At 36.6% G+C, this 26,493-nt stretch overlaps 2 protein-coding genes across 10 annotated transcripts; both read left to right on the top strand.

Moving 5' to 3' along the window:
* The first annotated feature begins 456 nt into the window (after positions 1-456).
* Positions 457-4,428, top strand: LOC130746854 (uncharacterized). 9 transcript variants are annotated; one of them, XM_057599606.1, is made up of 6 exons: positions 457-551; positions 1,453-1,622; positions 1,984-2,650; positions 2,760-2,828; positions 3,622-3,791; positions 3,883-4,428. In XM_057599606.1, the coding sequence occupies exons 2-6, from the start codon at positions 1,530-1,532 to the stop codon at positions 4,063-4,065; spliced, it is 1,182 nt and encodes a 393-aa protein (XP_057455589.1). In that variant the 5' UTR covers positions 457-551; positions 1,453-1,529; the 3' UTR covers positions 4,066-4,428. The 9 variants fall into 9 exon arrangements, 6 of the variants coding, with proteins under 6 accessions (XP_057455589.1, XP_057455588.1, XP_057455586.1 ...); XM_057599605.1 differs by lacking the exon at positions 457-551 and adding an exon at positions 571-731; XM_057599603.1 differs by lacking the exon at positions 457-551 and adding an exon at positions 577-731 and having other exon boundaries at positions 1,096-1,622.
* An 11,217-nt stretch (positions 4,429-15,645) lies between these two features.
* LOC130746853 (protein trichome birefringence-like 39) lies at positions 15,646-19,872 on the top strand. The gene is made up of 5 exons (XM_057599601.1): positions 15,646-16,123; positions 16,253-16,424; positions 18,265-18,440; positions 18,542-18,700; positions 19,352-19,872. Exons 1-5 carry the CDS (start codon positions 15,816-15,818, stop codon positions 19,638-19,640), a joined length of 1,104 nt encoding a protein of 367 aa, XP_057455584.1. The 5' UTR covers positions 15,646-15,815; the 3' UTR covers positions 19,641-19,872.
* The last annotated feature ends 6,621 nt before the right edge of the window (positions 19,873-26,493 follow it).

Here is a 26,493-nt window from a genome sequence, read left to right as displayed (position 1 = left end):
TCAATTGCTTCAATATCAACACATAAAATTGGCATGTTTTAAAAACCATTTTTATTTGATTCATGGGGGAAGAAATTTTAAAATACTTTTATTGGTGTTGCTTTTACATATATTTGAGTTTCTAAATGAATAATGACATTTTAGGCATACAATTTATTTCCTCTTCAAAACCTACCGCTTTTGAAGTGGATCAAAAATTTAGTTTACTCTTAGAAGATTGTGTTTTCAACTTCTATCATCAATGTGAGAGTTGTATTAACGAGTGATTTGTAAGTACCTTTATAAACAACTTATGATTCGAAGATATATCCCGACCCGTAGCGGAGATTAAAGTTAAACCAATCCGATTTTTTTTAAAGATAAAGATTGAATTAAATGAAGTAATGAAGGACCACAACAAACCCTACTTGTCACGGTTGTCACTATATCATAAAGGAACTGAATAAAACAAAAGAATAGTACAAGGCAACAACAATGGCAGGTGAAAAAATAATGGAATGGACGATGGGGCCTCACCTCACACTGGTAAAGTGAACAACAGTCATCAAAAGGTAACTTAGGAATCAGAATCCACATGTCAAACGTAAGGCTCAGTAGAGCTGAGTGACTATATGCGTTTCTCACTTTCTACTCTCTCTTTCTTCCTTCCTCATAGTACTCTTCTTTTCTTCACTCTACTTTAGCCTTGTCAATTGCTGAGTGATCTCTTCTCGTTCTATATCTTGCAACAAGTAAACTCTGTTCTATGCTGCTCTTCTTGTTTCTAAATGGGTTTTATTTTCTGATAACATGTTTCATTTTTGTTCACATATTTAACTATATGTTGTTATTCTGAATTCTGATACTCTCCCTCTCTCGGTTTATTTAGTTTCAGCTGTTCCTTTAGGCTAATTTGTACTCTTTCTTTGGTTGTCTTGTTTGTGGTGATTCTGATCATGTAAAATAGTAGTTTGCGTGCTGTTTGTTTATCTTTTTTTCTCTTTCTTTTCTTTCTAGTTGAGAGAGGCCATTAAGGAAAAAAAAAATTAGTTAAGAGTATATAGGGTTGTTAATCCTGTGCAGTAAATTAATTGAAGTCTGTGGTATAATTTTCAGGATATAATTATGGACTAATCCTGAATGGAAAATGTTTGGTAGACAACCAATGCGTGTATACACCTAGAATGAGAAAGGAAGAGACGAGAGAGAAGCAATACATGTGATATATGATGTGATGCGATCAAAAGGGACATACAGAGAAAATTTGGGTGTTTAAGGGTGTATGTACTGTTAATGGTTTATGAATCATAACTGATCCTGAATTTTATAAGTGGGTAGTGGGATTGTGGGAATGTTGGGTTGATTTTGGCATAAATGTGTTCTGGGCTGAGATTCCCCTGCATCCCATTTTATGTCTTTTTACAGTAATGACTCCATCGATTGAGCATTTTTTTCCACATGGTTTCTTGCCAGATAATCAGGTAGAATCATCACCTTCAAATAGGGTATGCAGGGGCAGGTCTAATTACTGTTCTAGCAACTGTATTACGATGAGTATGGACATAAAAGGCATAACATGGGTCGGAAATATGTACCAGAAGTTTGAGAATATGTGGCTGGAGGTGGAAGAGACAATGTTGGAGGTAAGCATTTGAAAACAGACTATAATTCAAGTTGTTTCACTGCTATTGGTAGAGCTGCAAGTTTTTTCACCTTTGGCTTATGTGTGCTTAGCATTATATATAATGTTCTTGCTTGTATTGTTACCATATATATTATTACACTACACCAGAATTGAATCATGAAAGCAACTAGTCTCTTATATGCCTTGGTATTTATGGAAATCTTTGATAACTTTCAGAAATCCTTTTTGCATATGATCTAAAGTGTGTAACACTACCCTGGTTGAACTGTTCTGGGGACTGATAGTTCCTGTCCTGAAATTGATTTGCATTAACAGTCCTCAATAATCTTTTTCTTTTTCAATTTTGTTTTTTGGGATAGGAAACAGTTAAATACATGGAGAAGACTGTCGGGGAAAGTGTTAAAAAGATCTATTCAGATGTCATGCAAGATTTAGTTCCTCCATCTTCATGTCATTTGGGTGAAAAGCAAGTCCCTGAATTGCCTGTGGATCAATATACCGATGCTGACTTCTGTAAGAAGTCATTTCAAGGTTCCATGAAAATTACTATAAAGCCTGATACTAAGTTAACAACCAAGGATTCAAGAACCAAAAATGATGTTGACATTGGTGTAATCCATGCTGAATCCTATGATGCTGATGTGTCCATCATGTCAGTTTCTGGCAATTCTGTCAAAGGGAACAATTTTATTTCACATACAGGACGTCATGTTAGGAGCACAGGTATCCAATTAAACCTTGACACTGATGAAAGTCTACAAAAAAGAAAGATGCCTGCACCCAAAACAGTTAATGAAATCACTTCCTCAAAAACAGATACAAGTGAACTCTCCAATGTAAATCAAACGCAGGAAGCTACTGTTTCACAACCAGCTTCTACTGAAGTAACAACCCTTGCCTCTGTAGCAGACTGCTGCAATGAATTTGGAAATGAAAATACTGAACACATCCTCAATGTTCTTAAATCAGATGAAGAGAAAGAGGATATGAGTTCTTCCTCCATTGTCCTATATGGAGATCCTTATGGTCAGTATTTGAGCGTATATCAAATATAGTTTATTTTTCCTCATTGTTTCTGGTTGTTAACTTTTTTCTTTTGATTTGAGTTGTGACAATTGTATTACTTTTCTGGTAGAGTTCTCGATGGTCAGTACGATGCAGCCTGAAGATTGTTGTTGTGATACAGTCATTGTATCTCGTCCAGGTATTAATTCAGACCACACTTACTGAATTCAATTGTCAAGAAGTACTAACTCAGATTAGCATATGGAGTATGAACATCTTTGATTTGAATTTGTGGTAATATATCTTGGTGCTGCTGTGGTCTCTTTTTACAAAAAGTGCATTAGAACCAAAAGTTGAGGCATTCCCATTTGATTGTATCTGTGAGATCATAACAACATTTGAGAGATGGGGGTGTGATGAAGTTTTCTGGACAATTTCCTGTTAGAAAACATTTTCTCTGCTGCTTATCTTATTAATTGTCCTAGATAAATCAACTGTATTTTTATATAGTATGTAGAGAACTTGTAGCTCGTTTTTTTTGGTATAAACCACCCCGTATCCGATCACCCTTCGGATGCCGACTATTTCACACTCGAGATTTAGTCACAGTTAAGGCTCATCATCCCTCCCCCAGGGTGTATTATGCGGGAATTAGATCCGAGTGTTCTTCCTGCACACTCAGCCTGCGTTACCAATTGAGATTCCCCTTAGACCCAAAAATGGTTTCTTAGACATAATTATATTCATTTTGTCTCTGATTGGGATTTTTACACTTTGCAAAGTCTTCATGGGTGTGTTTAGACTCATTTTGGAGTAGATTTTGTTTTCAAGTATTAGATATAAAAAACGCCTGGTAATCCCTCTGTCAAGTGTCAACAGCTCAGGGGCTCAGGGTTCATGCACATAGAAGCAGGTAGGGTTTAGACGTGTAGTCATTCAGTTTCATGTTGTCCTTACTCATGGTATAAAGCTGACACTTCTAATTATTTCAGAAGTCGCAGAGACATGGAATTTGGATATAGCAGAGGTTGATAGTGTGAAAGAGCAAGGCCGTAAAACCACACAATTTGATGAGTTAAAGCTTGAGGAAACATGTGTTATGGTAACCAGAGATGATCTACAATTTGTTCCCAAGGCAAGGGTTAATTCAAAGACTAGCAAGGTACACCCTGCCCTGAACCCCGCTTTCGGTTTTTGGCGCATATTAAACTTCTAATTAAAGTATTTTTTTATGCTTGTGTTTCAAACAAAAGAGGCCGTTTTCTTTATCCAAGAAGTTTGCGAGGAAGCAAGAATATGAGGAGCTTGCCATATGGCATGGGAACAATGAAAAAGGCAAGAATGGTTGCTTGGAGAATTCAGGTCGAACTTTACAAGAGGATCAAAAGGAATTACTGCTTCCTGGTATCTCTGAACCTGAATGGGAGCTTCTCTGAATTCCAGGGTGATAAGTTGTGTAAATACACAACCAACCCTGCATATTTTACACTCACCTTTTAGTCTCAATGTCCCACAATATCTACTATGTTACTACATGTGCTTTCCTTGCTCCAAAATGCCCTCCCCTATCCTCTCTTTTCTGGTGAAAGAAAAAACAAAAAAAGAAGCCGTAACAAACCATTCAAATGAGTTGCTGCAAATAGAATAGTTAATGCAGCTCGGGCCTACTATTCATGTCAGTATTTACTATTTAGATTTTCTCCATTGGCAATGTCCTTTGATTCTTCATGTGTTTGAATTTTCTTTAAACTCAACGCCGATTCAAGTGGAAGTCACCCTGAAAAAATCTTGCTTCTTCATTTGAGCATTAGAAACTTAAAACGAATATACCATTTACATGAACATGTGCACACACACAAATACACACATCTTTTTAGAAGATTTAATGCTTTATCATGGATGATGAATGTCTTGCTTGGGTATATCCTATTTCTATTCTCTTTTTTCTTATTCAAAATGGAAAAGTTAAAATTACACTTATGATTTTTATAGTTTCTATGCTCTCGCTTAAATTTTAACTCCTTATTTAGTTACAATTTTTATTACTCAGTTTACAACTTTTTGTGTACCAAGAGTTCCCATAGCCGATAGCTAGAGATTTCACTTGTATACCTAATTTACTATTTTAATAATCAAATTTCATAATTATATAATTTCAGATATACAAATATGAATTTGTTCAATTAGGTGTTTTAAGAAGAATGATACAACAACCATGCGCTGAAATCTGAATCACAAAGAAATAACAACTCAAATTGCTTCACCTTTATTACAAGCTTGGGGAACCATTGTGACGAAAATCAACTGAAAAATGATGCATAGTCATAGCTCTTAGTGTTTTAGATGGAGTGTTTGTGCTCTGGGAAGGAGGTTTTGTTCAATGTCTGGTTGTTGAAGGTTTTCCTTTTGGCTTAAGTAGGGATGGCAACGGGTAGGATCGGGCACAGGTTTAACAATTACCAAACCCAAACCCAAATCCCAGAACCCAAACCCAAACCCAAACACAAACCCTTATGGGCGATAAAATGAAATCCATGCCCAAATCCATTGGGTTTCGGATTTACCCGAAACCCAAACTCAAACCCATTAGTTACGTAGCAACTCAATCCAGAACTTACTTTCATATAAAAAAAAAGTGAAATTCATATAAAGAAAAAAAAAATAAATACTATTCGTCATCCTCATTCATCACTAAAGTGAGACAACAATAGTTTAAAGTTTACTTTCTCAAACATACAAAAGTACAATTAATCATCAAACACTAAGAACAAAGTTTATAAATATATATATGTATGAGGGTTTTTTTGTAATTTTATGTTTCGGGTATCTTTGGGTTCGGGTTTGGGCGGGTATGGGCACGGATTTAACTAATACCAAATCCAAACCCATAAATGGCTATAGTAACGGGCAAAACCCAAACCCAAACCCAAATCCAGTCAACTCGGATTTTGCCCGTCAAATTGGATCGGGTTCGGGCGGGTACCCATGGGTTTGGGCAAAATTGCCATTCCTAGGCTTAAGGATGCTATCTAGTATTTATTACTTGAATTTTACTGTTCTTTCTTTGGCTGGATGTCATGGATCAGTTTTTCCTAGAGCTCTTACTCTGATGAGTGATGTCTGTGCTGTTTTGTGGTTGCTGCAATTAGGCTTGTGCTATTATTTGCATGTGCATATGTTGTGGGATGGTTTTAGTTTTGAGGATTTCCTTTCTGGTCTATTGCAAAGCTTGATTTCCAAGACAGTTAGCATTTTAGCCATTTAACCCTTCATTCATATATTGAGCCTATAATGGTCCAAAGGCTTGGTGCGAATTGGTGCATTTCAGGCTAGTATATGAGATGGGGATGGTTTTTTTCCCCCTTTTGTGCTTGGTGGTGTTATTTCTGATAAGATGATAATTCCTATCAAGGAAGAACACTAAGAATTCTAAAATCTAAACTAAAAAAACAAAAGAGAGACATTGATCAATTTTCTCGTTAATATTTTCATTGATAGAAAGCTACACTATATAAATACCATGAAGCAATAATGGCTCTAAAAGTGACATTATCTAAGTAAAAGAAATATTCTAGAAACAAGATAGAATAAGCAAATACAAAATTACCAAAACTAAATAAAATGTCTGCATCCAGAATGTGTATGAATGGGGCATATAGGTCTCTTCACACGCCACATTGACCTAGCTACGAAGATAAAAAAAAAAAAATGGACTTCAAGTGTATGAGTAGGAAAAATTTATTATGGACCACTTTTGTGTGGTGCAAAGTTGCACAACCCCCTTTTGACCCACAATAACAGGTTTTTAAAAAAAAATCAAAAAACATATTTTATTAATCTTTAATTAATTATTAGATTAATTAAATTAGATGAAATTATATAGTTTTCATCTTCTTCTTTTCTTCCTGCCACCCACAACCCTAAACCCACCGCCGCCACCACAACCCCGCCGCCACCACCACCACAAAATCGAAAGAGAAAAGCTTTGGGTCGTCAATCTTCTCTAAGGTGGTTGGGTGAAGTTGAAATCGGAAAATTTCACAAAAAAGTTGAGACAAGTAGAGGGAAACCACAAGATTTGGTGCCTTCGAAATTTTTTCCAGATCCGATTGCATCTCCACGGCTAGCGCCAGCCACCTCCGCTTCTCGCGGCGTCTGATTTCTGGGTTGAGACTTCAATCACGACCCACCTTCTTCTTCTCTTTTTTTCCTTCGATTTTGTATGAGTTATGAGTTTGGGGTTTGGATCTGGGGTTTGAGGGGGGTTTTGGGTTGGTGGTGGCGTGGATTGGGAGTGGGTTCTGGGTGGTAGTGGGTTGGGAGTGGGTTCTGGGTGGTGGTTTGGATCTGGGGTTTGTGAGGAGTTCAGGGTGGGTGGTGGTGGTGGTTCTGGGTTGGGAGTGGAATCTGGGTGGTGGTGGAGATTCTGGGTTAGGAGTGAGTTTGTTCTTCTTATTTTTATTTTGGTGTTCTTGTTATTGTTTAGTGGTTGTGGGGGTTTGATGCTCTAACAGGTTGTTTTGTGAGGAGCAAAATTCTGGGTTTGTTATTTGGTTTCTGGAATCTTGGTTTTATGTGGCTTTGTTTCTGGGTTTTCTGGTGTTGGGTTCCTAGGTTTCAGTTATTAATTTGTTGAGATGAAGGGGAAATGTGGAGGGAAGAAGAAGAAGAAGATGGAGGAGGAGGACGATGGGTGAACATGAAGAAGATGAGAAGAAGCTGGATGAAGATTGTTTTTATTTAAGTTACATATATTGGTATTATGTTATAAAATTGCGTTTTTGTGCTGGCTTTGGTAATGTAATGGGCTGTCTTAGTTTGGTGTCAAGTTTTGGTGTTTGGTGCAAGACGTTGGGGTTGGTTTGTACAATTTGAAGGTGCTTGGTTTGGAGGATTGATGGGTCATGGACAGGGGAGGTGCTTGGTTTGGAGGCTGGTCTTGGACAGAGGAAGCAACAATACAGGGGAAGAAGACAGAGTGATGATGATGAGGAAGAACAACAAAAATGAGAATGGGGAGAGGTTTTGATTTCTGAAATTGGGAGGTAGAAGATGAAGAGGAGAGAGAGAGGAGAGATTATGGAGAATTAGGTTTTAATTAACTTAATTAAAATTATCACAAATTAATTGTTGTGATTAATAAATATGTATCTTTATTTTTATTTTAAAATCGGGAAACCTGCAATGGAAGGTCAAAAAGCAAGTGGTGCAACCATGGACCAGAAAAAACTGGTCCATGTTAAACGCCTCCGTATGAGTATTCTCACAAATAAATAAAGTGTACAATCTAAGAACTTCAAATTCATACTTAACTTCACAACATTCCCCTCATTTAATAAACTCACCACTTTCTTTTAACTTAATGTGAAATTCTTATCAACTTTTTCTAGTATCATCTAGTCCATAGAATTAAGTATTGAATGATACTTTGGACCCTTTAGTTCATTACCTCGTGCCATCGCCAATGTTTTTATGCTTCGGGTGGTAGTTAGCTCTAGAAAGAAAGCCTTTTTTGAAAGTCTATTATGCCTTCTTTGCATAAAAGTCTAATTGTAATTAACATGCGAATCATACTTTCTACCCACCATTAGTTCTTAAATACATTTGCAACCATAAAGCACATAGCTTTAAGTACAAAGTTAGGTTCATCAATGCACATCTGGTTTCTCTCAGGATAATGCCAGCCATGATTGACTTACTAAATTGAAAGTGCAAGAACAAATTAAAAAGAAATAGTGAACCTGTTAAGAAAATGCATGTATCTAAAAGTTTACTCATTAACAAGCAACTTGCATCAGAATTCCATCAAGATGGACCAGGGGCACTTTTGTTGGACATGACCCACATAGCTCACCTAAAATAGCAATTTTCTTGAACAAGAGAGATTCCACATACTCTTGTACGTCCACCTTAACCAATAGGTTTTCATCAGAGAAAACCTTGCAATTAAGTAACTATATATGTTGTTTGGATAATTGTCGTCAACTACTTAACAACTATTATAAATTTCTTTGGATGGTATATATGCTACTTGTTCAAAAGAAGATGACAAACAGATCATAAAGGAAAAGGCCCTACAAGAAGGTGGTGGATGATAGTGGCTGCCTAATTAATTAATTAAAGATAGAAAATATTACATAGATGAGTACTTGTATATGGCTCATGGAAAGCATGTTTGTTTTTAGAGTTATTTCTTTAAATGTAAGTGGATTAGAGAATCAAATGCAACAAATGCTATTGGTCAATATGTTATTTATGGACATAGCAGGCTATGTGTGTAGAATGTGTGCCGACAGAGTTCAAATTAATACCCAAACGTGCACGTAATTGGCAGGCTAGGGCTAGCTAGCTTCACTGTTGGGATTTGGAAAGGCGCGAATCAAACTAACCTTAGCCTGCCAATTACGTGCATGTTTGGGTATTAGTTTGAAAGGCGCGAATCAAACTAACATTAGCCTGCCAATTACGTGCATGTTTGGGTATTAGTTTGAACTTTGTCGGCACACATTCTACATACATAGCCAGCCTACTATTGTTCAATCTGTTTGGGTATTAGGTTGAACTCTGTTGGCACACATTCCAGCTGCCAAATCTCTAATTTATGTGAGAATAACTTTCAATCTAACGATGAATCTCATAATACAATTAGAGATTATAGAAAAAAAAAGTTATTGAAAAATACAAGACCACTAAAGTCTTGCACAGATATAAATTGATCCCCCAATAAAATAAGTGAAATTTGACCCACAAACAAACTGCAATTTAATTTTTTCAATGATTTAAACAAATTATGTTACCCGCGCCGAAGAAACCTCCTGCAATTAAGTCACCCTTTCTATTGTCTTTCTTTTTTATTTAGTTTTGCCTCATATTTATTTCGTAATCAATGACATCACACCATCATTGGATCATTTGCAAACTGTGGGCAGATCAAATTATCCTCTGCATGTGAAGATGAGTATTATTATACGCAGTACAACTGATCTTATTACATTCTTTCCATAACCTCACCAAGTCATCAAATCTAGTTGTCATAATAATCATAATATATAGCCAGCAGCGCACTTCCGATGTCAACTGTGAAGTTTTCACATTAGACCGCACGTTATATGGCCAAGTGTTGGCCCAAAATATTTGGCCCAAAAAGCATGAGGCAGTCGAATATGGACCAAAAGAATTAAGAAAAAATGCCAAGTTAGAGAGGTAGTCGAATTCGACAAAGGGACACTGGTAACCGTTGCTATAAACACAGGCATATTTAACACGTGCAGCATTGACTGAGTCAGTTTCTCACCACGATGGCTAAGTACGTGGCCAAGAAGCAGTTGAAGCAGTTGAAGAGCACGATCTTCACCACTATGCAGGGAACTTCCGGGGCAAGCATCAGATCGTGGGGTGAAATCAGACCCACTAACCCATCCAATAAGGAAGAAAACCGCCAAGAACACGCGGGACATGAAGCTCTATAAATAGGATAATCCAATTCAGAAAAAGGGTTCCCAACTCAGCTCTAAAATCACTAAAAAGCTCTCATGTCCGCATCAAAAAGACTCAACGAGCCTAACGTGATCATGGAGGAGTACGTTGCCGAACCAGTCGTTTACAATTCCTGCACTTAGATTTTCGAATTTGTTGTCGTTGTTGCTTTTGTTAGATTTTCTGTCGAATTTATGAACTTGGATTTGAATTTTACCTTCAAGCGCTTTTGATTGTATTGCGTTTTGCCTTCGAATCTTTATTTCTTTTTATCCTTCGACACACGGCTGTCGAAAAACCCAATTTCACACGCGCTTTGACAAGACGTTTTCCCAAAAGAACCCTTAATTCGCAAAACTCTTAAACTTTTTCCAGTCAAACTTGGAAAATGTTTGTTTACTAAATATCACGGTAAACACTAAGAAATTTCATGTAATTAATTATTAATTATAGATACAAGATCTCCATCAAGTCTTCAACTATTCTGGCTGGAATCCGAAAAGGAAAAAAAAGAAGATCATCATGAAGATGTACGTACAATGCATGTGTTCGGGTAGAAATATTGTACATAGTATAATTTCGTAATTTGAAAATTATTGCACATAGTAAATGATGACAACTCACAGTTTGATGACTACTACTACTTTGACACTTGTGAGTTTGGCCTTAATTTGCTTTCAGTATAACACGACACGAGCACTGGGTTGACAATATCACTCAGGAGGCCCCTAGCTAGTACTATAAAGTTTTCCTTAATATGATCTCTTGTTTTTTTTGGGTTAACATATGAGCTCTTTGTTATTGTTTATCCTTTTACCATTTTTGTATTTTATCCAAATTACAAAATCGAGTGAATTCGTTGGCAAACTCACAATTTCCTTGACTTGAGTAGACTCGGGTAGATCTGCATAGAATTGCAAGTCTAGGACGAGTTTAAAAGTCCATACAATTTTTAATTTTGACCTAAATCTCCAAATTGGAAGATCGTAATTTAGGTTTTTTCTTTAAATTTTTCTTCAAATACAATGAATCAGGTTCTTCGCCCATTATTCAAACCCTAAGAAGAAAACAGTCACGTACACATGCACTTGAGAGAGGGAGATGTCGCCACCGTTGGAGTTGCCTCTGCCACAATGGAGTCATCACCACTATCGGACCTTGATCTAGCTTCGCAGTCGAGTGAGTGTTCTCTCTTTGAATTTCTTCTATTTTTTTCTTCCTAGTTCTTGCACCTTGCTCTTGGTCGTTCTTTTCTCCTGACCCTCGTTTGTTGTCTCAACATTACTCTTGCTAAAATGTTGTTTAAAAAATTATGATTTTATTGTTTTCTAGAAAATGTGTGTATAAATCGAGTGAGTGAATTGTTAGTGTATCTCTAACCCTACGTGTATGCACTCTATCTTACTCGCAAGACTATCTATCAGTCACGTACCACTTAAGCCTTAAGACCCTAAAGCTTGTGTGTCAATATATTTTAATTTCCAATACAAATAACTCAACTAAGGTTTTTACCTAGCGTGGGTCAGTTTGAAACTGACCCACGGTGCTTCAGTTCCACTTTCTACCGTTGGATTTAATATTTTTAATTTAAACGGTTCAGATCAGTTAATAATAATAAAAATAAATTAATTAAATATATATAACTTTACAAAAACACCCTTCTCCTTTCCCATGCTTCCTTCAACCGCACTACCAAGCCTGAACCACTATGCTGCCACCGTCAATCTCCCTCAGCCTACCAGCACCACCGCCACCATGGATCCATCAAAAATCTAGATCCGGAGTTGAAGCAACATGTAAACCCATCACCTCCCCCAAAGCCACCCTACCAAAAACTCATATCTAGAACTTCACTTGTGTCAAATCCAGCTCGCCGGAGCCACGATTATCACATCCACCCACACTGAATCCACCCGCAACGACCAAATCCCCCACTCAAAGCCACCCCTCCAAACACCCAGATCCAAAATCGCATTAGCAAAGCCCAGATCCGAAATTGCATGGCTTCAAGAGCAAAACCCAGATCCAAAATTGCTCATGCCTAATTTGTGTAAGTAGCAAAGAGAAAGGGAAAAGAAAGAGTGCATGGCACAGATCTGGTAAGGGAGAAGGAAACCTGACGAGAATCAGAGAGAGGCAAAACGTTTGATGGTTTCAGGCTTGGAAAACGGCACCGGTGGCCGCTATCTGGACGGTGGCCTCTATCTGGACGGTGGCTGCTGGGGTGGTTCTGCGGCGGTGGGAGGAGCAGCATGGTTGTTGGAGATTGATTCTTGTATGAAGAAAGCCAGTGGCATGGGAGAGAAAGGGGGCTGTTGAGGATTTGGTGGATTGACCTGTCTCGGGTATGGTGGGGAAGGAGCCGTTGGAGATGAGGCCAACAATGAGGCGACACAAGAACTGGGTGGAACGGCGAGACTACGGTGCTGCAACGACGATGCTCTGGTGCTGTCGGTAAAAGGTTTCAAAATCTGGATTTAAAACACATCACTATATAAACAAGTAACGGTGTTTCCACAAAAATCAGAATTTTAATTTAACTTTTCTTATCAAAACCTTTGAATCAAACAGAATCTAAAATTAGGAAATTCATTTTTGAATCAAGCTTACACGTACAGAACAATGGTGACAAAATTGGACACATACAGATGAAGAAGAAAGAATTTAGGTGAAGGATAAACATGGAAAAAATTTAAGATTGAAGGTTATTTTTGTCTTATCAGCAGTATAGTAAAACTGCACCACCGTGGGTCAGTTTCAAAACAACCCACGGTAGACGCAGCCCTCAACTAAATCTATTATATTTTTTTCTTCTATGATCGGTTTTGGACAGAGCCGGGCCCTGCTCACCCCTAGCTTTAGTTTTGCATAAATAAGTCTTAACCATTTGTAAATACATTGGATAATTAATTAAAAATAGATATATAGGAAGAACAGAAACAGACATGAACAGTCACGGAGTAGATGTACGTCAACTTTATTAACTTGTCAATTTTTTGTATAATGGAAGCTCGATCATATCTGTGATTCGAGATAACTTGTCAACTTTATATCCTTAATTATATAATAGTGCCAAGCGTCATGGTCCCTCTGTTAGGAGATCTACATCTTTGCATGAGATGCGTGCTCTACTATCCTGATCAATTAATCGTTAATTGACAAGTTTGCTTTTCACACCTAAGTCTGAATCTAATCACGTGAATTGGTGTTTTTGTTTATCATCTAGACATGGTAAAAAGATTTAATTTCAGTCAGGTGTGATTTTTGTTCTTTTCACATTTTGATAATAGCTCTGCAAACAATATTATTTTCCCAATTGGATGCAATGTATACAATTTACATTAAAAAAGAAAAGCCAAGCACATGAAAGATGAACTACTTTAATTCCGTGGTCAACTGGTATGCTCTGTTTCTATGATCCGAACTCCAAATCATGCAGGGTAGATATTTGATGCCAACAAATATATACCAACAGAGGTGGTGGCAGAGTTACTTGAAGGGAAGCAGCAGAATTGAAGCTAGCTGCACAAATGACAAAGAATCGAAGTTATGTCCTTTTAGTGTTGATCAAATAGCACTTTATTTTTTCACCATATACATTTTGTATTGAGACAATCCTATTCGACCTGAATATTGTAAATGTCAAATATCTCCCTAAGATTCAATCCGATCTTACTCTGGATTTTAGAAATTCAAATAATTATTTTTTACCAATGTGAATAACACTCGTTGGATGAAAGATCACTTGTTAAACTTTTATTCAACACATTTAAACGAGACCTTAATTGGTAGAAATATAATATAAAGTCGTTCATTCATCTTTTACTCAATCGTTTAAATTATTACGATAAATTATTAGGAGTAAAAAAGTCGATAGACAAGACAATTGGATCAAACTCTTCAAGAATAAGTTGGATTTGGCTGACCTACTTTTGATATTTGAGTTAGATGTCTATATCCGGTCCATATTTTAGTGGGTTGACCCCTAAAAATAAAAAAAAAAATTTACATGATTATCATTTGTAAGGATACCTTGAAGATACAAAAACATTTGTTGGAGAGATTTACCCATTAAACGTGATCTCCAAACTTTAATAAATTAGTCTCATAATTGTCAGTTGTGGGATACCTTTATAATACAAAAACATATTGTAAAACAAACTCAAAATCTAATGAAATCATTCAACAATCAATATTAAGCATTAACTTTACCAATAGTCAATTAGGTTCACACTACACAAAATAATCTCCCAAATTACACAATCACAATTTGACTTAAAGGCCTTCTTAATAAACACAACCACGACATTGTTCAAATATCTTAACTAAAAGCAATTAAGCAAATGCAAACCACAAAATCTTATATTAATTAAGTTGTAATATTTTTAGTACCTAACTTAGTGATTTGGACCAACCTAATCCTACTTGATTTAGTGAGTTGGAAAAGCAGACCCACACCAACAAAGTGTAGCACAACCGGTAAATAGTTGAGCTCCTTAATCATTTAGTCCAGGATTCGATTCCTGGGCGGTGCGTATGAAGAAAATGTTGGGAAAGGCCTACCCGCTTAACGTGATTTCAGAGTTTCGAAGGATTAGTCTCAATGCTGTCGGTTGTGGGAATACCTTAGGAAACCAAAAAAAAAAAAAAGCAGACCCACCAAAATCGCAGGTCATACACATTTTTCCATTCATACATAATATGATATTAGAGCTTATATGACTGAACAATCTGAATTTTGATCTTTGTTGGCCTTAATATTCTAATAAAATTGGATTTCACCAAATGGCAAATGAGTGTATGTAAAATTGAATGCCTACGTTTCAAGCTCAATAAACTCTTTCAAATTAATCACTCATTATTTCGAGAAATGCTTGAGTTTAAAAATAAGACTCATTCACATCGACATAAACATGTCAGTAGGTATTTTTGGGTGAGCCTAAATCATTCGCCCTAACAACGATAAGTAGTAAATATTTGCAAATGAAAATTTGTTCACTGAATAATTATATCTTCACACCTCATTTTTGAGGTGTGAAGAGGTGGAGGAAGGGAGAGATACGAAGAAAGGAGAGAGAAAGTAAAAATGCGATAGATAATTTGATTAATAGAGAAAATAAAAATAATAGAAAATGAAAGTGGAAAAGGAGTGGAGATGTATGTATATATCACAACTCTTTGTTCACTTTACACTCAAAAAATACTGTAACACAATGCTCAAATTAATCATTAATAAAGTAAATGAGAAGTAATTATCAATGAAAATTACTTATACAAGGCAAATTTCAATTGGTTCTTTCTTAGAGAGAATGATGTCAATCTTTATTTAATCCAAACCATCGGAATCCCAGAAATTTCCAATGTAGGGATCAAAAACGAGATCCAACCCCACCACATGCTGCTGTTTGAAGAAAGAATCCACCTAAACTTGCACTGATTCTATCATCCAAATTATAATAATTTAAAAAAGAGAAAAGAAAAGAAATAAAAGGGTATTGGATCAGTTTTCACATTCTTCACCCTCTATTCACTCTGTGTTGTCTCTATCTCCCTCTCTCTCTATCTCTTCACAAACACATGATTATTTACATTATATAAGCTTCTGTTCCAGACAACTTTTTCTGCACTCCTAGTCCTTTTTTTCCTTCAACAAAACAAAACCCTCTCAATAGGAGGGTGGTGATAATCAAGGATCGAAACCCAAGAAAGAATGGGTTTCCTTTTACCAACTACTCTGTTTCTGTTTCTGTCTCTGTTTGCTCTGTTTTCCCACCAAACAGAGGCTGAGTTCTTGAACTCTTTCTCCACCACCAATGCAACAACCACCATTTCCAGAAAGCTCGCTGGAGGAAGATGCAACTGGTTCCGTGGCAAATGGGTCTACGACCGTTCCTACCCTCTCTACAACCCTTCTACCTGTCCCTTCATAGATCCACAATTCAATTGCCAAAAGTACGGTCGCCCTGACACACTGTACCAGCAATATAGGTGGCAACCCTTCACTTGTCCTTTACCAAGGTACATCCCTTAATTGCTCCATCTTTGTCTTCTTCAATTCAACCATTTTCATTTGTATCGAGAAGTTTCACATTGACTAGACGTATAACTAAGTAGCTCATTATAATTGTTTCATATTTATATTCACAGGTTCAATGCTTGGGATTTTCTGCTGAAATACAGAAACAAGAAGATTATGTTTGTAGGTGACTCTTTGAGCTTGAACCAGTTCAATTCACTGGCTTGTATGATTCACTCTTGGGTGCCAAACACAAGAACCTCATTCTCAAAGCAGAACGTTATCACCACAATAACATTTGAGGTTTGTTTTTGATTTTTTTTTTTAATTTTTTCATTCTTGTTGTACTATTTTTGTGCTTCTTACTTTCTCTCCTCTCTCCATGTTTTAATTTGAAAATTGGGCATTGAATGAGAGTGCTGGAAATGATGATTGTTTGGTGTGCTTTGTTTAATTCATGCAAGTAGTGTCGTTTTCCCTGCACCTAAAAGTTGAAGAGTCTTTTTGTTTTGTTTTGTGAGTAATTGCCATATTTGAACCCAAACCTTCAAGTTTGATCCATTTGAATGTGTGCTGTGTGGCACTAGAGCGTGAGCAATAAAGTTTGAGACGTGATTGGTGGGGGTGTTTACCTTTTGCAGGGGACATTTGTGATTGTTAATTAAATGGATAATAAATGTGAATCTTTACTACTTCTTCTTTTTTGTTCGTGTTGGTTTGGTATATTATTCTTTAATGGTGTATTTATTAACATGGCATTCTAATTTTTCTAGTTTTCTTTTTAGAAAAAGCTAGCAAACACACTTTTTAAATACCCTTCAACACTATGATTTATTTTATTTATAAAAATTTAACTTTTTTTAGAAAATATGATAACATTTTAAAAAATAAATAAATTATAATAAATGTGTTGGAGTGTATCTTTAAAAGAGTTGGATTGGTAGCCCTCATCATTTTCTTTTTCACATAAAGTGAAGTTTCCGGTGCACAGAATTTGAAAAGTTGCATAAAGTATTTTGATGTATTAATAGCTTAATTTTTAATTTAATATTGAAGTTCATTAAGAAACTAAAATGCATTAGATTATCTTATCGAACTGTTACTTTTTCTACAGAATTCGAACGTGCGCATAATTTTCTTAGATCAAAAGAAAGGATAAAGAGAAATCATTTCTCTTTTGCTTTTTTCTTCCTTATTTTCAATACCTTGCTTTATGTGACAACTTTGTTAAACAAATTTCTTAATTAGCAATGATTAGTGTTGGACCTCTTGTTTTTCCTCCTAATCTTTGCCCTTTGGCAACTAACACCACCCTGTCTCAATCATCATTACTGGTAACTAAATTATGAACATAACGCAACTGTAATGATTGGCAATTTGATATATTTGCCTTCTCTGATTGATTACCCATGATATACGCTTCAAATGTTCAATCATGTTATTTACCACAATATTACAAGCATTATTACACAATATTATTGCTATTGAGTTCAATCAAACAGAACAAAGTTGAAGTGAGCCATTAAATTATTTCGATGCTTGTGTGTATATATGTTCTGAAAATAACAATTAATTTGTAAGTAGTTCTTAATCACTTTCACAATGGACCACTTGACACGATACGCTTGATTCAGACGCAGCCCTCTACTTCCACGATTTTTCTTGTATAAATTCAAAGATCAAACTGCAAAAGTGTCAAAGAGTGGGCCACTTCTTGGTGATGAGATTTTCTTTTGTCTTCTACCTAGTTATTTTTATTCCATGATCCTTTAATTTATTCATCCAACCTTGAGGCAAGAAAACTCATCACTCAAAAGTAAATGGGTGGGGGAATTTCTTAGGTAGTAAGCTTAATCACTTTGTCAAGTAGTAGCTCACTTGAAGAAAAGTATCAAAAGAGAAAAGTTATTAGAAAATGCAACAAAAAAGTATGGTTGTGAAAAGATTGTTCACGAATAATCAAGTGAGTAGAGGTTTAATTCTTAACTTTTATAAATGATGAAAACTTATCGGTAAGCTAACTACTTAGTGTGTTAATTGTGATGTGAGAGATTAGTTTCATGGCTATCGATGTTAATGATATCTTGGTTAAAACTAAAAGTTTATTCTCAAATGATGCTTAATTTTTTTTATTTAATTTCAGGATTATGGTCTTCAATTATTTCTATACCGCACACCATACTTAGTAGACCTTGATCGTGAGAAAGTTGGACGTGTTCTGAAGCTGGACTCAATAAAGAGTGGTAATGCTTGGAGAGGGATGGACGTGCTGGTATTCAACACGTGGCACTGGTGGACCCACACAGCAAACGCCCAGCCGTAGGATCAATCTTAATCTTCCACATCATCATGTCATCATCAATTTCGTTATTATGGTGATGATGAATTAACACTAATTATTCTGTGTTCATTGATTGTAGGTGGGATTATATTCAAGAGGGTAACAAGTTGTCCAAGGACATGAACCGATTCATTGCATTCTACAAGGGTTTGACAACTTGGGCTAGATGGGTTAACATCAATGTAAATCCAGCCCAAACCAAGGTCTTCTTTTTAGGAATTTCTCCTGTCCATTACGAGTAAGTTATTTCTACTTCTGCTTCCATTTCATTGATTATTTAAGTAGTAATAGAATGTAGATGCACAATATTTACTTAAATAATAGAGGAACATGAAAAATAAGATTACACATTCTAGTTTTACTTGAAAATTTCATTTTTTCATGCCTAAAAGATTGAAAAAAAGACTATCAATTGAATTTTATGTGTGTAATTTATCTTTTTGATGTACTAAAAAATTAAATTTTATGTGTGATGCAATTTTACAAGTAAAAAAAATAGTGAAAATTTGTTAAATTTTGAAGGAAGATCAGGGTGTTAAGAGGTGGGAAATGGGAATTTTAACTTTTTTTATTGATATTAATATTTTGATTAGGGAGTTTTGATGAAAATAGTGTTCATGATTATTAAATTGATTCAATTTGTGAAGATTTTTTTTAAAGAATGCAAATTTTAGAGTTTTAAGTAGGAAAAGAATAATATAGAGACTTAATTTGCAACAATTGAAAAGTTGAGGGACTGCTAAAAAAATTGGTGCTAAAATCACCCATAGTCAAAACTAATGGACCAACAATGCAATTAAATTAGTAAGTTTTATATTTCAGAGATGAATTTTTTGTTGACTGTCCATTGTGGTGTATAAATCATAACATATTTGTGTTGGTAAATTAGGGGGAGAGATTGGAATCAACCAGCAAGATCATGCATGAGGGAGACAGAACCTTTCTTTGGTTTGAAGTACCCCGCAGGGACACCAATGGCTTGGGTAGTGGTGAACAAGGTTCTAAGCAGGATAAAGAAGCCAGTGACTTTTCTAGATGTGACTACTCTCTCACAGTACAGGAAAGATGCACATCCTGAAGGGTATAGTGGGATTATGGCAACTGATTGCAGCCATTGGTGTCTTCCAGGACTTCCTGATACTTGGAATGTGCTTCTGCATGCATCTCTCTTTGGTTGAAGACTTGATATATAGCTTAAATTATTTAATAGGTGCAATTTATTAGAGGAAAACTTGTTGTTTTCTAATGTAGGAAATAGTTAATTTGGCATTTTGGCTTCTTGAAATTGGACAATAAAAGGGTTGATTTGATGCTCCTAATTGTAAATTTTCATATTATTTTGCCAGAAACATGCATTCATTGTACCGAATTACACTCCCCTTTGGAATATTGAAAAGCATTTGCATTTTACTTTGGATTGGAATAACTTGTTGCTGGATTGTTGTGAACAAGGTACTTTATGAAATTCCTCTTTTTTGAAGCTTAAGAATGAAAAAGCAAAGCAGAGAATCTGATCTCCAACTTTAGCATCAGCAGTTCGCTTTAAATTACCAGGGGGGTGAGAATAAGGCATCCAGATTTAGATGAGAGTCAATTTTGAGGGAGTTCATGGTCGAGTTATGATATATACACACATCTTCTCTCCACTTCTTTTCCACCTTCATTTTCTATCTATTTCCCTTATTCTATCAATCAAATCACTTATCACATCTTTACTTTCTCTCTCCTTTCTTCCTATCTCTCTCTTCATCCACCTCTCCACACCTCAAAAATGAGGTGTGATTTGTGAAGATATAATTATTCTTCATGGTCTATGAGGTTCAACTTAACTAATTAAAAGTTTAGGGAACATTAAAATAATAGTTAAGAATATTGAAATTCATACTCAAATAATCTTGATATCACCTTAAGTTTTTAATTAAATGTGTGTGACCCAATTGATGAACAACAAAATGGGCAAAGAAAGTAACATTTTATTAAATGGGTCGAGAAGTGTTAGAGACTAAGAGAATTTGAGAGAGAAAAGATGAGGAAGAGAACCACAGTTCTCAGTTTTTATTGAATGAGTAATTGTACTGTACAAGTAACAAAGCATGCCTTTTATAATAAGGCTTTAACAACAGAAAACTAATCTTTCTAAACGCTGACTCAGTTAACTAATCACACTAATTAGCCACATAGGACTTGGATTATACAACTCAACACTCTCCCTTAAGCCAAGTACTTAAGAGACATAACACCAATCTTCTTCCTCAAGCTCTCAAATCTGTCAGTCTTCAATGCTTTAGTGAAAGCATCTGCTAACTGCACTTCAGTGTTGCAGTACACCACCTTGAGCTTCTCTCTATTCACCAAGTCCATGAGGAAATGAAATCGCACCTCAATATGCTTGGACCTTCCATGGCTAACAGGATTCTTGGACAAACTAATTGCAGAAATATTATCAACTTGTAACTGCAGTGGAGATTGAACAGAAATCTTCATCTCTTTCATCAACTCTTCAAGCCACATTGCTTGACATGCTGCATAACTCCCTGAGATATACTCAGCCTCACAGCTAGACAATGCTATCACTGGTTGTTTCTTAGAACACCAGGAAATAGGAGCATTGTTCAAGAGAAACAAATAGCCAGAGGTACTCTTCCTCTCAACCAGATCACCACAATAATCAGAATCAGAATATCCTACCAGTTGCAGTTCTGATTGATCCTTTCCAAATGGAAACAAAATTCCATGATCAGAGGTACCTTGCAAATATCTCAGCAATCTTTTGGCTGCCAACATATGTGACTTCTTTGGATTACACATGAATATGCTCACTAAGCCAACTCCAAAGGACAAATCTGGTCTACTATTGCACAGAAACCTTAATGAACCAATTATCTGCTTGAACAGAGTCTCATCAACAGCCTCTCCTGATTCATCTTTAGTGAGCTTCAAGTTAACCTCCACTGGACTTGTCACTGAATTACAAGTGAGCATATTAAGCTTTCTCAAAATCTCTTTAACATACTTTCTTTGATGCATCAATAAGCCAGCAGTAGTATAAGCAAATTCCATGCCTAGAAAATAGCTCAATTCGCCCAAGTCTGTCATCTCAAACTCAGTTTTCATTACCCTCTTGAATTCTTCAATTTTTCCAACATTTGAGCCAGTCACTAAGAGGTCATCAACATAGAGGCATATAATCAGCAAATGACTATCATCACATACTTTCACATAGACTCCATGTTCAACCATGCACTTAACGAAGTTCTGCTGAAACAGAAATGAATCTATTCTCTTGTTCCAAGCCCTAGGTGCTTGTTTAAGCCCATACAAGGCCTTATGCAGCTTGTAAACCATTTGCTCCTTCCCTTCCACAATGAATCCAGATGGTTGCTGCACATACACTTCCTCTTCCAGTGGTCCATGAAGAAAAGCTGATTTTACATCAAGCTGGAAAAGTGACCAATTCTTTGCACAAGCAACTGCCACTACAAGCCTAACTGTCTCAATGCGAGCAACTGGAGCAAACACCTCTAAGTAGTCTAAGCCTTGTTTCTGAAGAAATCCCTTTGCCACAAGACGAGCCTTGTGTTTAGAGATTGTACCATCTGGATTAAGTTTCTGCTTAAAAACCCATTTCACACCAATTGGTGTTTTTCCAGCTGGTAATTCAACAAGTTTCCAGGTCTGATTCTTCTCAATGGACTTGATTTCTTCAATCATAGCATCCTTCCACACTGTGTGCTTCAATGCCTCAGTAGAATCAAGAGGTTCAGCTCCAGCCATGAGAACAAGGTGAAGCAAATCACCTTCATCACCAATTTGGTCATCAGAGAACACTTCATAGTCAGCAAACCTTGAAGGTCTATTCCTCACTCTCTGTGATCTTTGAAGTGTTACATCATCTGTTGGGAGTGTATCAACTGCAATAGGAGAAGAGTCTTCACTATTAGGTTCCAGAAAATTAAACTGCTTCATCCTGGTACCAGTCATGCTTTTATTTGATTTCTGGCTCAAGCTCGTAGTGTTTGTCTGCCAATCCCAATGCTCATTCTCCAATATAACAACATCTCTACTAATCGACACCTTATCCTTCAAAGGATCAAACAATCTGTAAGCTCCTGTAGGATGATATCCAACTAGAACCATAGCTTCACTCTTATCTTGAAGCTTGGTCCTTTTCTGATCAGGTACATGCCTAAATTCCAGTGAGCCAAACACTTTGAAGTGACTCACTGAAGGCTTTGTTCCTGTCCATACCTCAAGAGGGACCTTTCCAGCAAGTTTCTTTGTTGGACATCTATTTAGAATGTAGACTGAAGTTGATACTGCCTCTCCCCAAAGTTTCTGTGGTAACCCCTTCTCTTTAATCAAGCTTCTGGCCATATTCATGATTGTTCTATTCCTTCTCTCAGCCAATCCATTGTGCTGAGGGGTATAAGGAGCTGTGGTTTCATGAGTGATACCAGACTTCTGACAATAAACCTCAAACTGATTTGAAGTGTATTCGCCACCTCCATCAGTTCTAAGAGTCTTCAAGAGGTTCCCACTCTCCCTTTCTACTGATGCTTTAAAGTTCAGAAATGTTTCAAAAACATCACTCTTCAATTTAATCAAATACAACCATACCATCCTACTGAATTCATCAACAAAGGTAACAAAATACCTATTTCCAGCCAATGAAAGTGTCTCAAAAGGTCCACATACATCTGAATGAACTATATCTAAAACTGCTCGAGATCTATGCTTAACTTCTGACTGAAATGAGTTCCTAGGTTGCTTACCAGCTAAGAAAACTTCACAGACTTTATCAGGTTGGGAAATTCTAGGGATTCCAGATACCATATGTTTAGAACCTAGCTGAGAGAGACTTTTAAAATTCAAGTGACCATACCTTGAATGCCATAGCCAACTTTCTTCATTTGAATCTCTAGCAGATAGACATTGAATGGCCTCAGATTTGATATTCACTCTAAAAGTTCTGTTCCTGGACAATTTGCTTCTCAGAATTAAGTTGTCATCTGGATCATACAATTCAGCCTTGCCATGTCCCATGACTGCAACAAAACCCTTCTCAATCAACTGCCCTACACTATGCAGATTGACCTTCATCTCAGGAACAAACAACACATGTGTGATAATGGCTTTAGTGCCATTACTTCTCTGAATCTCCACATTCCCAACACCTTCCACTTTCAATGTGCTATCATCTGCAAACTTCACCTTACTCTTCCTTGATGTATCAAGGTCAGAAAGCCATTCTTTATGGCTTGTCATATGGTTTGAACATCCTGAGTCAAGATACCAAACCTCTGATGATGAGCTTTCTGCAGGATTGGTAACCATCAAGTTCAATGGTTCAGAACCTGATTCTTCTGGAACAGAATTGATAACCATCAAGTTCAATGGTTCAGAATCTGATTCTTCTGGAACAGAATTGATAACCATCAAGTTCAATGGTTCAGAATCTGAATCTTCTTGTGCAGTATAGGCCTCCTTCTCATGGTGCTTCTTCTGTTTTCCTTTTTCAGATTTACACTCATATGAGTAGTGACCATACTTATGGCAATTGAAGCACTCTACATTCTTCTTATCTCGCTTCTTTTGCTTCTTTCCTTGCCATCCTCCTTTCTCTGAGGTTTCTGCCCTATCTGAATCTTGCTTCCCTTTATCAGTATTCTGATTCCATCCTTCTTTGTTACCCTCACGCTTGCTCTTCCATTTTTTCTTCTTCTTCTTGTCATCATCCCTGTAGTGAATTGCTTTCAGGGCTTGCTCAGTTTTGTTTACCTGAACTCTTTCAGCTAGCCTCATCTCATGAGCTTCAAGAGAACTTTGCAGTTCTTCTATTGTCATCTTGGACAGATCCTTTGCCTCTTCTATGGCAGCAACAACATGATCAAATTTCTGAGGCAATGATCTCATCACCTTCTCCATAATCATGAGATCAGTGATGACTTCTCCACAACTTTTCATTTGATTTGTAAGAGTAACAATTTTATTGAAATACTCACAAATCTTTTCACCTTCAGACATGTGCAACATCTCATGCTGCCTCCTAAGAGCTTGGAGTTTCACCTTCTTCACCCTATCGCTTCCTTCATGACTTCTAACCAGAATATCCCATGCTTCTTTTGCAGTCTTTGCATTCTGAAGCTTCTCAAAATGCACATCATTCACACATTGATGCAACAAGAATAAGGCTTTGTTGTCCTTCTTCTGGTTCTCTTTGTAGGTAGATTTCTGAGCATCAGAAGCATTGTTTCCAGGAACTGGAAATGCAGTCTCAATCACATCGTTCACTTCTTGAAAACTGAACAAGACCTTCATTTGCGTACACCATCGGTCCCAATTTTTCTCTGTTAGAATTGGGAGGGACATAGATGGAAGATTTCCATTGCTGTTTCCACCCATTGTGGATTACTGCTACAGAGTTCTTGATCACAATCTGCAGATCAATAGTCACCAATTCAATCTCAACTCAACACGCAGAAGAATCGAAATTGGTCGCACCCAGAAGAATTGAAAGCAATCCTAATCTTGATTGCAGCTTGAATTTCCCAGTATCAACACCTTCAGATCAATTGACAGATCCTCTCGCTGATTCCCAATTCTGCGCACAACTTCTCAAGAACGCAAATTTTCACCGCTTCAATTCACACGAACGCACCCAAGTCTTCACCGCTTCACTCACAAGACCGAGCACGAGCCTTCACCGCTTCACTCACAAGAACACCTTTCTTGCTTCAATCACACAAGGATTCACACGCAGTGAATCTAAGAATCGTGTTCTGCACGCAGTAGAAACGCAATTCTGAACGTGCAATTTCTGAAGCCAAACACGGGTCCTGGATCACTCTTGCTCTGGATACCAATTTGTTAGAGACTAAGAGAATTTGAGAGAGAAAAGATGAGGAAGAGAACCACAATTCTCAGTTTTTATTGAATGAGTAATTGTACTGTACAAGTAACAAAGCATGCCTTTTATAATAAGGCTTTAACAACAGAAAACTAATCTTTCTAAACGCTGACTCAGTTAACTAATCACACTAATTAGCCACATAGGACTTGGATTATACAACTCAACAAGAAGAACAAATATATTGTTGGAAGAAATTTGTACTGACTTATGAACAAAAATATGAAAAACTCTACTCTTTTTTGGTCAATAAAGAAAATTGTAGAATGGGTGTTCAATGGGGCCGGCTGAGGAAGGCTTAGGAGGAAAATATGGACTTAACCTTTGGAAGTATCTAAATGTCAGAAGACCTTCGAATAAGAAGACGATGGCTTCGGTGGGACAGTAAGTTTGGTGACACACCATGGTACACATAAATTTTTTGATTGTGAAGACAGTAATACCCTTAATTTACAACCACCAAAATACCCTTGACTTCTCTCTCCACTACAACACCAAACTCACTACAGTACGATTGCCATATTGTTGTCTGGGGTTTAGCTAGTCCATTAAATTTCATCAACAACTGAATATGTGTGTGTGAACTCGTTTATGATGAGAAAGTGAGAAACAAATAAAAAACAAATTTAGTAAACCCAGAAAGCTTGAGATTGTTCAGCACATTCACAAAAATTCATTGTTCGTGTTTTAAAGATAGAGGCATTAACATGGCAGATCTGCAAAGCTTTAACCGTTTACACAAATATTCACTAACATTTATAGATCTCTATAATCAGATCTGCAAAGATACAAGAACAGAAAAAAGGAAAACAAAAAACAACACACCAGAGAGTGGCACGCCCCCAACCCTAACCCATGAGTCCATGACTACAAAGCAGAAGAAACAAGCCCAAATGCCTCTGTATTTTATCCTAACATAAGAAGAATCAATAAGTAACACCAAGACTTGAGCATGGTTGCGCTCCAAGCATGGTAACAGAGGTAGGAGGAGATGGAACTTCAGATGAAAATGGTGGGGTAAATGGGTAATATGAGTAATGGATATTTTTGTAATTTAACACTTTAACTCCAATCAATCTTAGCTGTTCAATTTTAAAATTAATATATCTAAGGGTTACTATCCA

The sequence above is a fragment of the Lotus japonicus genome, chromosome 3, assembly GCF_012489685.1.
Source record: "Lotus japonicus ecotype B-129 chromosome 3, LjGifu_v1.2".
In the NCBI taxonomy this organism is placed as follows: domain Eukaryota; kingdom Viridiplantae; phylum Streptophyta; class Magnoliopsida; order Fabales; family Fabaceae; genus Lotus; species Lotus japonicus.
Note: the sequence above shows the minus strand (reverse complement) of the source record. Positions and strands in the feature narration are given on the sequence as shown.

Coding starts and splice junctions, on each gene's coding strand:
- LOC130746854 (XM_057599603.1), top strand. CDS start 1,407: ATGACTCCATCGATTGAGCATTTTTTTCCACATGGTTTCTTGCCAGAT. Junction 1,623..1,983: donor TGGAAGAGACAATGTTGGAG/GTAAGCATTTGA, acceptor TTTTTGGGATAG/GAAACAGTTAAATACATGGA. Junction 2,651..2,759: donor CCTATATGGAGATCCTTATG/GTCAGTATTTGA, acceptor CTTTTCTGGTAG/AGTTCTCGATGGTCAGTACG.
- LOC130746853 (XM_057599601.1), top strand. CDS start 15,816: ATGGGTTTCCTTTTACCAACTACTCTGTTTCTGTTTCTGTCTCTGTTT. Junction 16,124..16,252: donor TTCACTTGTCCTTTACCAAG/GTACATCCCTTA, acceptor TTATATTCACAG/GTTCAATGCTTGGGATTTTC. Junction 18,441..18,541: donor CACACAGCAAACGCCCAGCC/GTAGGATCAATC, acceptor CATTGATTGTAG/GTGGGATTATATTCAAGAGG.